At 37.4% G+C, this 15,454-nt stretch overlaps 1 protein-coding gene across 2 annotated transcripts; it reads right to left on the bottom strand.

Moving 5' to 3' along the window:
* Positions 1-246: 246 nt before the first annotated feature.
* On the bottom strand, positions 247-10,234 carry LOC11423909 (DExH-box ATP-dependent RNA helicase DExH12). 2 transcript variants are annotated; one of them, XM_024776287.1, is made up of 6 exons: positions 10,061-10,234; positions 6,947-9,957; positions 4,394-4,783; positions 962-4,142; positions 711-773; positions 247-613 (listed from the first exon to the last, which is right to left on the bottom strand). In XM_024776287.1, the coding sequence occupies exons 2-4, from the start codon at positions 9,944-9,946 to the stop codon at positions 966-968; spliced, it is 6,567 nt and encodes a 2,188-aa protein (XP_024632055.1). In that variant the 5' UTR covers positions 9,947-9,957; positions 10,061-10,234; the 3' UTR covers positions 247-613; positions 711-773; positions 962-965. The 2 variants fall into 2 exon arrangements, with proteins under 2 accessions (XP_024632055.1, XP_003595992.2); XM_003595944.3 differs by having other exon boundaries at positions 6,947-10,234.
* Positions 10,235-15,454: the final 5,220 nt, after the last annotated feature.

Genomic DNA, 15,454 nt, shown 5'->3' with positions numbered 1-15,454 from the left:
GCAAAAGCATACAAATCATAATAACAACAAAAAAAAAATACAATTCCACATCACATTCTCATACACAAATATCAAATAAATATAATTAAAATAATAATTTTTATAAAATATTAAATTTTACTATGTAACTACATATTTTAATTGTTTTTCTTTTCAAAAGACAAGAATTGCTACCACTATTTAATAGCACAACCCTAACACTTAGTATGGACGTATTAAAAAAATACCTAACCTCGAACGCATTCCTTACTAAGTCACGGCTCTAAGCATAGTGTCATATATCAAATAGGGGAAATAAACTTGGATAACCAAGCTGCAATACAAACATCTGTACAAGCTACAGTATTAGCTAAATTCAGCAGGTCTCCACAACCATATAAAAGCATGTATGAAGACATAGAGTTCTCCAGGATCCCAAATTGGAAATTAAGGCTTGGGTCATTGAATGACACCATTAATCCTAAAGAAAATTAACATAAAGGCTCCATTGTTCCAATATTCAAACTATTGCATTTCATTTCCTAATGTATTAGTACTCAAAGATTACAAATTTCCACAATCCGCTTGCAGTGTTACATCCTTGAACTCCTTCTAGACGCAATTACTTCCTTACCTGCAATAATGTTACGGAAAGCCTGTAATTAGCACTCAAAACTCTAGGTATAACCAGGTATATTTTTAATTTAATTAAGCATAAGCATAGTGTTTACCAGAACAAAATAAAAACTCAGTATGGAAGTATTATCCTCCCCTCATTTGCAGATTTCATGAAACTGTAAAGGACAAAAATCTCATTAACTCCAGAACCAGCAAGCATAATGTAATTTAAAATAAAACATTGTAGCTGTCAGAAAAATAGATAAATTGAACACACTAGTATATGCTACCAAAAGCACTAAACATTAATATATTGCTGGATCTAGCCAACGAAAATTAGAAATAAAAGAATTAGAAAAATTACTTTTTCATTCATCTTCACCGCCATCTGCTTCCTTAACATCAAGAGTGAAACCATACTCCTGATCACAACCCATGTAAGAATCGCACATGAAGTAGAGGACATAGGATTTCTTTCCAGCATCAGCAGGTGCAGCAAACTCCAGTTTGGCTTTCAACTTCCGCTGCAGCGACACCCTTTTAATTGCAAGCAGCATGTTGGTTTTGGTATCACCAACAACAAGCCACCACCCTTCTTCCTTGGCTTTCGGATACCTAGGAGCATCAACAGGTCCTACTTCTGTTTTACCTTCAAGATCCCGCTCAAGAGTGACCTGTAGTGTTATATCATCCCCAGCTCGCACATTGTCGTTGTCCAGGATCTCGTATGACAGATCAATATTAGGAAAACGGTTGCAAAACCGAGCAATATCCAAAAGCTGAGAATCTGTCATGTTCAACAATTCCCGTCTCTCATCATCTTCCATCTCTAATAAATCAAATACCGTTTCTATACTCCTCCCTGGGTTCTCCTGGCATTTCTTAGCTAAATCCTTTGTGAAGTGTGGAAGCTGTAGCAGCATAGAATCTCGCTCCCACATTCCTTGGGTTACCATTTGGCTTACCTCCATGGCAAGAAGAGCCATGCTCAGCCAACCGTTGCTCGATATTACATCAACCATTGCCTGCAGAAGCCTGTTTGCAGAAAGCAGTACCTCCCTCTGGTCCAATGATAGATTCCCACCAACAGATTGCCTAGAGAAATGGGCCTGCAGCAAGGCATTAGCCTTCACATGAGGATCCGTGACTTTTGGGTTTTCAAAGGAAAACCTTTGGTGGTTGATTAACCTACGAACCACCTCTTCTTCCCCAGGTCGTATTGGAAGGTGAGCATACTCTGATGCAGATGACAGAACCTCCAACAAACCCTTCATTTTTGTTTTTGAAGTCAACGATGATGAAAACCTTTCGATTGTTGTGTAACTGATGTAATAATATGAAGCTATCATTCCAAGGTTTAGAGGAGAAAGGTCCATATCATCCTCAATAGAAACACACTTGCTTGCTTCTAAGTCGCTCAATGTATTTTCCACCATCTCTGAGAGGTGGTCAGAAAGATGTCTGTGACTTACTCCTTGTAAATTGTAATAGTTGGGATTCTGTGTGAGCCTCCTGTACATGAATGTCCATGTAAGATAATCAACAGCATCTTGCTTGTTTTCAATAATCCCAGCAACAATTTCAGCATTCAAGTTGTCGTGCAAGAAGTGATGAAGATGGCTTTCAACTGGGAATGCTTCATACAGAAACTTCTTGTAGTACTCTTTGCGAGGTGCGTGGCATAAGATGACACATTTTCCAGAATTGTCTACTAAAGGACGGCTGGCATGACCCATCATTTGCAGCAAATCAGTAACAGGGTAATCTGTCTGGGCATTCTCTCTCCCATCATAATATTGTGTGCCCATCACAACTACCAAATGAGCCGACAATGTCACTCCCCAGCACATGGAACTGCTTAAAACGCAGACCTGAATCCATCCAGCCTCAAATAATTGTGCAACAATGTCATGATCGAGACTGTTCAAGCCCTCGTGCAAGTAGCCAACACCTTCACGTAAAGTGACCTTTAACATTTCATCACTAATCTTGTTAATAAAAGGTTCAAGCTCTTCTAAGGACCGCAGCAAAAAAGGTTTCTCACCACTATCTGCACCTGAGTATGTAATCAAATCCACAGCTGTCAGTCGAACATGCTTTCTAGTTGGTACAAAAACAATAGCAGGTTTCTTGTTCTTGGCATGTTGAGCAATAGAAGTGTAAGTTGGTTTGGTCATGGCCTGCATCCTAGCCTCAAAGTTGGCAATATCTACACCCTGAATATGTATTTCCAATGGCACTGGACGAACACCAGGGGGGAAATTGAAAAGCCCATGAGAGGTAGCTCCAATCCATTCTCCAAGATCCTTTGCATTTGCGAGTGAAGTTGACAAAGCCACAATGCGAATCTTATTTTCAAGCTGACTAGAAATATACCTCATCCTGGAAACAATAACCTCCAAAACAGGGCCTCCCTGGCCTCCAATTAAGTGAAGTTCATCAATGATGAAAAGACTAACTTGTTGAACATGTTTCCTCTGTTTCCAGCGGCGGGATAAAGCATCCCACTTCTCTGGAGTACTAATAATAACCTGACCTTTCTCAAGCAGTTTCAGATCAGTAGCGGTTTCTCCGGTTAACTCCACTACCTTCAACTTAAGACCACCCCCGAATTTTTTCTCCCAATCACGATACCTTTCCTTGGCAAGAGCTTCAACGGGTGCAATATAAACAACGCGCATGACACTATCCGGCAATTTTTGATGGTTCCTCAAAATTGCAAATTCTGCACATATAGTCTTGCCACTCCCAGTTGGAGCAGCAACTAGGACATTGTCATCAGAATTATATAGCACTGTGAAGACTTGTGTCTGTACTGGGTTGAAATGCTTAAAATCCTGATAAAGAGCTTCATATGATGGATTTCTTAAGGCAGTAACTGGAAGTGGTTGCAGATCCAATAGTTCAGTAGGCGGAGGATACTTTTCAGGTAAAATTAGATGCCTGAAAGAAACAGGCAGAACAGTTTGGGATCCAAGCCATTTATCAGAAACAACACGGATGAAGTATTGAGGAGGAAGAGGCTCGTATATCGGCACTGTAAAATTCAAAGTGTGGTCCTCCTCAATGTACTGTTTTTTCAGCAAAAAATACTCATGATGAAGGATATATTCACCATCATTATCCTCCACAATCACCCAGAACGGCTCAACATATCCATGCATTCTGTCATCCCATGCAAAATCTGGAGTTATTGTGAGCTCAACCCCCAAAACTGTGCGAGTAATTGGCTGCACATGTGCTGCAAGGTTCAGTTTTGGAAATTGATGGATAAATCTATGAAGGGTCCTCCCCATCTTCGGAGCACGGATAAGTTCACCTATCTCTTGTGATGATAGGTCGTAATACCTTTCCCAAGCCAAATCCTTCTTCTCCAATTTTGTTAATACATCACTTGGAATTCCATTGAACTGACGAAGAGGAGTTTGGACACTCCACATCCTCTTGGTCACCATCTTGCATAAGTTCAGAGCCTTCTCAGCCAATTGTGCCCAGCCACGTTTTAGGACAATCTCAAAAAGAGCCCGCAGAAGGCGTCCAGCACTCTGAAAGAGAAACATAATACATGAATCAGCGAAAAGTAATATAAGAGGAACACCACTTCGAATGAACTCTCAAAGGTAAGAAACAATCATAAAAAAATATAATACCATTTCCAATAACTTCTCAAAGGTAAGAAACAGAGTCATAAAAAGAAATATAATACTACTTCTAATAACTTCTCAGAGGAAAGAAACAGAGACATAAAAGAAATATAATGCCACTTCAAATAACTTCTCAAAGGTAAGAAACAAACCTGGGTTATAAAAACCATATCGGATGTCATTGAGAGCCCTTCAAGCTTTAATTGTGAAATGTATGCTTGCAGTAAAACATTGATTTTGGCACTTGGCTCTTCCAAACTTTCCTTGATGGGGATGGGAACACGATCCAAGAGCTTTGCTAGCTCCATCTTCTCATCCTGCCTTACTGTAACATACTTGAATTCTTCGCTCAATGAGAACAATCGACAAAGTTCTATGTCTCCCATTGTAGGCTTCAAATGTTCATTATATGTGGATATGGTTCCATGGGTTATATAATAGTAACTTGCAATACGACCCAAGTCGGTAACCTGAAAATATCCACTCTTCCTATCATACTTCACCAAATTATTTCTATCTAAGATGGTTGCAGCCGTATGAATCTGCAAAATTAAAATAGATCAATGTTAGACAATAAATTTGATAATACACAAGACAGTGTGAATAACCAATAGATATCCAAAAAAGATATGCATCGAATATCATTTGACATTCATCTAATGAAATATTCAAAGGAGAAAAATTAAACATCAAAAAAAGCTAAAGAGCCTGTGTTTGAATCCACAAAGATTTGGTTCCCTTTTCATGCAATTCTACGTAAACTATACCAATACAAGAACAGACACTGCCAAAACAGAACCTAGTAATTATACTACTAATGATGACAAGAACAGACTACAGAAAAGGAACCTAGTCTTTTCATCATTGATGAGCTCCACATAATTGGAATTTGGAGGTCAAGGAGGTCCTATTTTATAGGTTGCTGTGTCCAGTAATTATACCAATGCAAGAACAGACTACAAAAAGCAAACCTAGTAAATAAACCAAAAAAGGTGAAAAATTCTCGAAGACAACAAAAATGTTTCCCATCCAAACAAGATCAGTGCAAAAAACAAAAACTACAACTCTGAACAAAACTAATTTTAAAAAAAAATAAGTTAAATAATCATGAATGGAAAATGAGAAGGTTGAGGGGCTCATATCAAGTGTAAATTTTGATAGATCTATCACAGTGGGAAAAAACACCAATCCAATTTGGAGGGACTGTAAGAGAAAGAGAAAGAGGAAAAGAAGAAGACAGAAACTGAGATACCAAACCAAGACCCTTTTGTTGAAAAAGGGTACAGAGGCGGCACTTCAACTTCTGACCTTAGTATTTTTTTTTTTTTTTTTTGGGAATATTGATAGAAATTAGGGTCGATAAAAAGGGTATTTCCCACTAAAGGCCTCTCTCATTGTAATCATCGCCCCTTTCTTTAGACCTTCAGCCAAACAGTTGAATGCAAGGAACAAAGATGTGCATCGAATATCATATGACATTCATCTAAAAGATATTCAAAGGAGAAAAATCAAACATCAAAAAAAGATAAAGTGCCCATGTCTTACTATTGTCCACAAAGATTTGGTTCCCTTTTCAAGCAATTCTATAAACTACACCAATACAAGAACAGACACTACCAAAACGGAACCTAGTAATTATACTACTAATGATGACAAGAACAGACTAAAGAAAAGGAACATAGTCTTTTCATCATCATTGACGAGCTCCACGTAATTGGAGGTCAAGGAGGTCCTATCTCAAAGGTTATTGTGTCCAGTAATTATACCAATGACAAGAACAGACACTACAAAAAAGGAACCTAGTAAATAAACCAAAAAAAGTGGGTAATTCTCAAAGACATGAAGATCTGGTTCCCTTCTCATGCACTATACACAAATCAAACCAATGGTAACAACAATCACCAACAGAAAGGAATTGCAACCAAGGGAAAAGAAAAAAAAAAGCAAATAATGATACGGGAATTGGTTTAGTTCAGAGAAGTTTTGCTTGTGCAAAAATAAAAGTTCAGAGGACAAAAATCAAACTTCAATAGCAGTTAAAGAGTGTTGTATTAATACCATGGTAGTCAATATCGGCTAGCAGTGCGTAGCGGCCAACCCCAAAAATGGGATAGCGGGATAGCGTATAGCGGTATGACAAAAAGTGGTCACCGATATTTGATTATTTTTTGGACAAATTACATGAATAATACTATAAAGTATAAACAAACTTATAAATTTCTCAACAAAAAAAAAAACTTATATTTAATATAAAATTAAATATAACACTCAAATCTCACGAGACATTCATAAATCAAAACACCAAAAAAAGACACAGGAATTGGTTTAGTTCAGACTTCAAGAGGAGAAGATCAAAAAAAGTTAAAGCCCTGTGTCTTAAATATTTAAAGGAGAAAAGGCAAACTTCAAAAAAAGTTAAAGAGCCTATGCCTTACCAAAGTCCAAGAAGATTTGGTTCCGTTTTCATGCAATTCTACGTAAATCATATGATACCAAATAGGAACCCCTAGTAAATAAACCAAAACTAAAGCAGGTAATTCTCAAAGCAATGAAGAATTGGTTCCCTTCACATGCAACTCTACATAAACCAAAGTAAGGACAACAACAATCATTGACATAAAGGAACCTAGTAAAAAAAAAACCAAATAATGACACAGGAATCAGGTAATAAAAACTGAATGATAAATTAAAACTGAGATGCTTACCAAATCAGCCCTCCTTTCCTCCAATGTTATATCTCTGGATAGGACATCTGGTGCTAACCCGTAAAGAGACGGATTCCTCAACATGCGAACATACAGGTACGTGTATCCAATCCAATGACAGGCTTCCTTTGCATTCTGAACTGTACCGAGAACAATCTCTGCATTCAGCTGATCAGCCAGCTTGGAAATAAACTGGCTCTCGATGGGAAGTTGTTGGTTCATTAGAGAGAGGTAATATTGCAACTCACTGTGGCCCGTAAGAATAATTCCCTCACCATAAGAGTCATATTGAGGCCTTCCGGCACGACCCAACATCTGCATAACGTCAAGTGGACTCAGTTCAGTCCAGGCCCCCTTTTCGGGATTATAAATCTGTGTCCCTTTAATTATAACAGTGTGAGCTGGAAGATTCACACCCCATGCAAGGGTGGCAGTGGATACCAAAACTTGAGCATGTCCATCAGCGAACAGATCCTCAACAAGTTGGCGATCTGTCCTCGTCATACCAGCATGATGAATAGCAAAACCATACGGCAGAAGATCTTTAAGGTCACTACTCTTCACAAGATCAGTATGAGTATGAAGAATCTCACGGCTTGCACTATCTTCTTTAAGGAACCTACCAAGAGTATCATCTGCGAGTGCAGCATCTCTGATGGCTCTAGCAGTTTTAGCAGTCTCTTTCCTTGAATGTACAAAGATAAGAACCTGATGCTTACCAGCTACATCCAGAACCTTTCGGTAACAGATATCATTCATCAACTGGAACCTCTGAAGAGGCTTCTTTATTGTGATTCCAATATACTGCTGAGAAAGAGGAACAGGTCTATAACTGTTATCAAAATAAAATAAACCCTTGTTCAGATCAACACGCAGGAACAGTGCCACATCTTCATAATTAGGGAGAGTAGCCGACAATCCCACCAAACGAATATAATCCTTAGATGTTTCAATCTGCCTAACTGTTCTAGCAACAATACTTTCAAGAACAGGCCCTCTGTTATCATGAAGGAGATGAATTTCATCAATGATGACAAGCTTCACAAGCTGCGTATAAGTTCGATCTCCCGACTTTCGGGTGATAATATCCCACTTCTCAGGAGTTGTCACAATAATTTGAGTCTCTTCGATCTGCTGCCTGGTTAGTGACTGGTCTCCACTAAGCTCCCTAACCGTAACATTATAGTCCTGCAACCGATTAGACAAATTCCCAACAACCTCCGCCACAAGAGCTTTCATTGGTGCAACATATACAATTTTATATGCACTGTGGTCAATAGAACCATCATCGGTATTCCTATGCCGCGCAATCTGTTGAAGGATAGTAAGAACAGCAACATTCGTTTTTCCAGCACCGGTAGGGGCACAAAGCAACAAATTATCAGGTTTGAAGAGAGCAGTTTCATAAACCTTGCTCTGAACTCTATTCAACTGTGTCATTCCTTTGAAAGCCGGTTGTGCCCAATCAGGCATGGCGGAAATCTTCAAAAGCTTCTCATTAGGATCAAGGGGTTTAGCCTTCAATGCTGGAACATGAATCTCTTCATAACCTTTTTCGAGATGCCTATAAGACCCATCAGGAAGGTCACATTTTTTCTTTGCCATAAATAACCCACCTTGTTCAAAAGTGAGGTTATCTAAATCAAGCATCTGACGCTGACCCTTCAACCAGCCACTCTCCCCATCTCTATCACCCGCACCCCTCCTGATCCTATCTCTATCCCTATCTCTCTCCTTATCCCCATCTCCAACAGTATCATCTTTCAACCTTCTGGCCTCTTCTCTTATACTCTTCTCCAAGTTCTTTTGTCTCTCCTTAGCAGACGCCCTAGTAGCATGCAACTGCTCCAAAATCGGCTGCAACAAATCAGACTCCTTCATCTCTTCCTCAATCGTCTCTCTCTCTTCCTGATCTTGTGCCCTCGCCAAACGAGTACACCACAAAATTTTCAGCCTATTTCGCAACAAAAACTTAATAAGACTAAACTTATCATACTCCAGATGAAACAGCAGCTTATTCTCCACCTCCCTATCATCCGGATCGGCCAAAATCTTCAACACTTCCCCAGCAAGCTTCTGACATTGATCCGGATCAATTAGCTGCTCATAAGCATGTGAAATCTTCCTCTGCAACCAATAAGCATCAATATCCTGCACATTCAAATTCATCCCTTCATTCGCATCCTCCATATCCTCATCATCAATCCCACCCATCTGCATACCACCAGACCCATTCCCTTCAACAACATCATCCTCATCCTCTTCATCCTCCTGCACCACATCAAGATCACTCTCCTCATCCTCATCATCCTCGTTCTCCTCAAACTCAACCGCCACACCAACATCATCATCCAACCCACCATCTACCTCACCACCACCACCACCACCACCACCAACCTCCCCAACCTCCTGAAAATCAGTTATCAACTTCCCAATACTCACAAGCTGATCAAAAACCTGATTCGGTATCGTGTTCAACAACTTCTCAATATCCTTCTTCTTATCAACATTCTTCAAAGTATCATTCTTCAAAACAGCCAAAATCTCATCCGCTGCACCACTCACTATACTCAACGGCTGACCACCAAGCTGTTGCTGAATCACACTCAACATAGCTTCATAAGCTGCTCTTGTCTCCTTCGTCTTCGGCTGATAAACACCGTCATCAGTAGCAGTAAGCACACTCTCCTCCATCATCCTCCTTCTCTTATTCCGCCTTTGACCCGAACCAGAATCTAACGGATCCCGATCCTTTTCTCGATCTTTTTTCTTTTTCTTCGCAGCGTTTAGTTTCTCGGTTAACTCCGGTGGCCGGTCATGGGAAACACGGTCACCGAAATTTTTAGCATCAATTCTTCCCCAGAGAGATTCGGGTTCTCCGGTGGGTTCGTGAGTGTCGCGGGGACGTGAATCGGTAGTGAGAACTAGACTGGAATTTGCACGGTATTCGTATTGTTTGAAACGTGCGTGGGCTTCAGCGCCACCACCGAGATGCGCCATTGATGGAAACCCTAATTTGCAGAGAGAGAGAGAGAGTGAGAATTAGGTTAAGAAACGAAACCCTAATATGAATGTTTATAATGAAGAATGAACTAATAGGATAGAATTGAATACCTTAGATTTGAGTATGACGATTCGTGAGGGAAAGGAAGAAGAAAAATAAATTTGTCGAGGGTTTTGGGTTTTTGGAAGTGTGATGTGAAGATGAATGAAGGGAAGGAAGGGAGTGATAATGTGAAAGACTAATAAGGCGGTGTGTGGAGTGTGTTACACTAGGTCAAAAGTCTAAAGTCTAAACCGACTCAACAATGCTTCAAACTTTTATAACAAAAATTCAAATATTATTTTTTAATAAAAGTTAATTATATTCATTTTTATGTAAAATAAATTTAGGAAATTTATTTAAAAACGGAAAAGAAATAGGAGGACATAAACTTAAACTTAGGGCTATTTATTTTTGGATTTTACTAACGAGTGTCCTAGGATACTCTTTAAGGATTCTTAATTAAGAAAATAATTATTTAAAAAACTTAATCCTTCAATTTTCGATGCATTAAATGCTCAAACTTTCATAAAAACTTACTATCTAAAGTGAGTGTCCTTAATAAATTCGTTAGCATTTTCCTTTATTTTTAGGGTTATGCTAACCAGTGCCCTTAGGTACAAGTTAAGGAAACCAAAAATGATAAGTTCGCATTGAATTCAACAATTTTTTAACTTTTTAAAAGTCAAATCTATCACTTTTCACCATTTTCCAGTACAACATTTCTAATTTTGTCTTCTTAACAAATGTCTTAAGGACACTCTTTAGCATTTCTCTTATTTTTACAGGCAATGTTGTAGTTTTTGTTCTTAGAAATCAAACAACACACAATGTTGTAGTTTTTGTATCTTTTTTTTAATAATTTGGTGACTAAAAATTTATCTTTTAAGGTGAATAAATAAGATGTCTACTCTTACATATATTATACAATGTCCTTGTTAACTGAGTTAAAATCACATAAACTATTTAGACCATCCATGATGCAGCACCCGATTTGGATGCTTAAACACATCTTGACTGTACATGTAACGCCTCCGCTTGGTGGGCATGTAACGCTCGAGGCTGATGAGGGCGGGGAGTGGTCCGGCTCCTGGCATGCTTCTAGGTAAGACTGAATCACATCGGAATGAGAGGGATCCTGAGACCGTACAAGTATGGGACTGCATGGTTGAAGGAAGGCTTATTAAAATTGTTTGGTACTACATATATCAACAAGATGCATCTTCTTTTCGGTAGCTCATTTCATAAGAACTTCATAGTTAAGCGTGCTTGACTTTGAGCAATTTTGGGATGGGTGACCTACCGGGAAGTTTCCCGGTAAGCATGCGAGTGAGGACAAAACACGTTGAAAAGACTCGTGTTGGTTTGTGGGATCAGGTACACGTCATTCGTTTTATAATTAATACTAAATAAGCATTCAATCTCTCCAATTCAGCACCTCAAAACAATTATTAATTAGGTCTCAACGATAAATCTATATCATTAAATTTTAACAATAATTTATATATTCAATTATAATTATATAATTTTAAAATATTAGAGTAATTATATAATTATACAATTATGCAATTTAGGATAGTTTTTTTCCAAAACGACATACAATTTAGGACGGAGAGAATATAACCATAATTCTTTGGTACTAAATTATACTCCCTATGTTTCTAATTACATCCCTTCAAAAAAATGTTTCTAATTATAAGCAAATTTTACTTTCATCCTCCCAAGAAAAAAAAAAATTCTAGTTTTCAACTAAACATAAACCTCCATTAAATTTTATTAAAAGTGACAAATACCTTCATTATAATTAACACTGCTGGATAAACGTTAATTATATGTTACTTAACCTTTGACTCTTATTCATCTTCAACGTTTCCGTGACATATGAAGTATGTAACTTCAATAGAATCGTTCTCAATAGCAACCTGTTACCTCCTGATCAAAACTACTACTATGTTTACTCTGATTAAACTTTTTTGAGTGTCATATAAAGCATGTAACTCCAATAACACATAATATCAAAGAGAAGCTCAGTTCAAACAACAAACCTTATATATGATTCTTTATCAATTGATCCAAGAAGAAATATAGAAGTATAATAATAACAATATATAAAGGTAGCAAAGAAACCACATGAACTCCCCATAATTTAGGCTTCTTTGCCATTGGAACACAAAGCCAAAGACCACCGGTTCCAAAAAACCACAATGGAACAAAAATTGTGCATTCAATCTATCCATGTTCATTGTTAGCCAATAACTCGAAGTTTCAATGGATGATACAACAATTAACAAAAGGCACACAATGAGATTCACATGTTGGATTTGACATATGAGGATGAATTGATAATAAAGGTTCAAACTTTGAAATTGTTGATGAACAATCTACCCAAGAATTTGATAGGGGACAAGTGAATGAAAGAGAAAAAAATTAAATATTTTACAATTGCAAACGATATGAGAGAATGAATGAAAGTGGAAGGTGTTAAATACACACAATTAACAGTGTTCTAACGGTGTTAATTGTAGGAAGGTATTTGTCCCTTTTAATAAAAATTAAAAAGGTTTATGTTTAGTTGAAAACTAAAAGGAAGGAGTGTTTAATGTTATTTAAGATAACTTCAGACGAGATGAGGGTAATTTTCCCTAAAATAAAAAAGAATTAGTGATAATGTAAGAATTCTCTTGAATAAACTTTGAATAATTCCATATTGAGGGGTAATGATGTTAGAAGCGGTTGTGCATCTCCTAAGCCACGTCATTTATTATGAAGGATTTATAGAGGTTGTATTCCGACTCAACAGAGGTTGTTATCAAGAGGGGAGAGAGGGGGGAAGGAAGGGAGAGAGTGAGAGAGAGAGGAAGAGAGAGGGTGACAAAGAAGGGATGAGAGAGATGGGGAGAGAGAGTGAGAGAGAAGGGCGAAGAGAGAGGAAGAGAGGAGAGAGATAGTAAAATTTTATTAAACAATATTTAAATTATTTTGAATATCATGAAACTTTTTTTTTTAAGTGATGAATACAGCATGACATTTTTAAATGACAAAATTTTAATTGAATATCACAACACTTTTTTAAGCTATAAAATGTGTTGATTAAATACCACAAATGAAGAAGTATTCATATACTTTACCATAAGTTTGTATAGAAGGTTTTTCTTCAACACCTACCCCAACTAAAAATGGAAATATATTCCCTATCCGATCTATCCCTATTCAATCCAACAAAAGATCCTTTTAAAAGACCTTTTCATAATAAAAAAAGAGTAAATCTTTTAACATCCCTTAGAATCAGTGGCGGAGCCAGGAATTTTATAGAGTCTGGGCAAAAAATTTATCGCAAAACGTTACTTCCTTTCTGCGAATAATTTCACATTTCCTGCAGATAAGTTCACATTTCCTACGGATATATCTTTCCTGCGGAACGTAAATTCTTGGCAAAATCTGCAGGAAATGTGTTTCCTGCGAAATTTACACAAAAATCCGAAGGAAAAGGTAAAAATTTTAATAATGATTGGGCTTTCTACAAAGAAAGTTGGAGCTGAGCCCAGACTAGCTGGGGGTGGCTCCGCCCCTGCTTAGAATCTTAATTTAAATACAGTAAAAAACATGTAAAGTAAAGTATACAATCTCTTCTTGAACACATATTCTCCATTCTCTTTTACGGAATGTGGCACAACACCAATAAATTCATCATTCTGATTATACTTTGGTAAAGATGGCTCATCTTTCTTTTGTTTAACACCCCATATCATCAAGGACAATAAACAAAACATGCCGAGATGAAGGATATATATCACAAAGGTAGTAAAACTAACTTTAAGGTTCTAAATGATGTAAAATATTATCCCTAAACATCTGAAGAATTGGAATATCAAATTGATTTACCTTTAGACTTGACAAGTTTCCTTCTCTTTAATTTTTTTGAAGCTGCTACGTGCCGAGATGAAGGATAGATATCTTCAACCTCATCATCACGAGTAAGTTCATTATCTTTTGCCCTTGCTTTGGCAAACAATGTATTAACGTCGCAAAAAAGTTTATTAGCTTCTTCTCTTACTTCAACAAAGAAAGCCTTAACCTCGCGAATAAGTTCGCCAGCTTCTATTCTTGCTTCGTCACTTACTTCGGTAAATAAGGCCTTAACCTCACCAGGAAGTTTGTTAGCTTCTGTTCTTATTTCGTCACTTACTTCGGTAAATAAGGCCTTAACCTCACCAGGAAGTTTGTTAGCTTCTGTTCTTATTTCGTCACTTACTTCGGTGAATAAGGCCTTAACCTCACCAGGAAGTTTGTTAGCTTCTGTTCTTATTTCGTCACTTACTTCGGTGAATAAGGCCTTAACCTCACCAGGAAGTTTGTTAGCTTCTGTTCTTATTTCGTCACTTACTTCGGCAAATAAGGCCTTAACCTCACCAGGAAGTTTGTTAGCTTCTGCTCTTATTTCAGAAAATATGGCCTTAACCTCACAAATAAATTCACCAGCTTCTGCTCTTACTTCGGCAAAGAATGCTTGAACCTCACAAGTAAATTTATCTCTTGCTTTGGCAACGATGGCCTCATCCTCGTGTTGCAGATCTGGAAAAGATAATAGCATGGTTACATGATGATACAAGCTCACCAGTTGTGTTACAAATTAATGTTCATGGGTTACAAGAGAACGAACACAGGTCAGTACACAATTAAGAATCGTTCTATCCATAATTCATCACCATCTTGCCATGCAGAAAATCATTAATCTCAAAGATAGAATCTACATATATGAACTCCTAAATATAAAAACCAAATTGAAATTAAAAAGAGTTAGCACATCAATCATAACAGACATCAAAACTATCTTAAACAATTAATGTTATATATGACGAATTGGAATATCAAATTGACACACCTTCATGTGATTGTTCTAATGTCATTTGCGCATGTCTAGGACAGACATCCTCTACGAAAAAAAACAGGCACAAAAGAAGTTAATATTAGAAGCCATCAAGTGAAAAATAAAGGGAAATCATTTGTACACTGTTAAAAACTTACTTATTTCATATCGGATACACTCCATACCCCAATGTTTTGTAACCACGCACATGTCCTTCTGCAACAATTTCACCACACCACAATGAGACAGATTCTTCATCTCAAAACTAACCTAACCTATGTGGTTCTTATCAAAGATTTGAACCAACAAGAGTTTTAAGTATTATGACTTGAAATTGAAGTAGCTAATAAGATATGCATGATTCCTTAAATTAGAAAAGGGAAATAAAAATTGAAGAAGAAGCCAATTGAGGAAACTAAACTCACCAAAATCCTGTTATTGAGTGCTTCAATTTTGTTGAAGGGCAGGTCGAAAGTATTTTGAGCAACTTGACGATGCGATGCAACAATAATCGCATCAGTGAGAGAAAAAATGGGATTGTCAGTACTATAAGAGGCCAATTTTGTTGGAACAAAATGTGTTTCACAATGAACTTTAT

Source organism: Medicago truncatula, chromosome 2 (genome assembly GCF_003473485.1).
Source record: "Medicago truncatula cultivar Jemalong A17 chromosome 2, MtrunA17r5.0-ANR, whole genome shotgun sequence".
NCBI lineage: Eukaryota > Viridiplantae > Streptophyta > Magnoliopsida > Fabales > Fabaceae > Medicago > Medicago truncatula.
This window is presented reverse-complemented; position numbering and strand designations above follow the sequence as displayed.

Bases quoted from the DNA above. Each gene is read 5' to 3' on its own strand.
- LOC11423909 (XM_003595944.3), bottom strand. From the start codon at position 9,946: ATGGCGCATCTCGGTGGTGGCGCTGAAGCCCACGCACGTTTCAAACAA. The intron at 4,784-6,946 runs GTAAGCATCTCA...TTAATTTTGCAG, and splicing joins AGGAAAGGAGGGCTGATTTG to ATTCATACGGCTGCAACCAT. The intron at 4,143-4,393 runs GTTTGTTTCTTA...TTTCTCTTTCAG, and splicing joins ATATGGTTTTTATAACCCAG to AGTGCTGGACGCCTTCTGCG.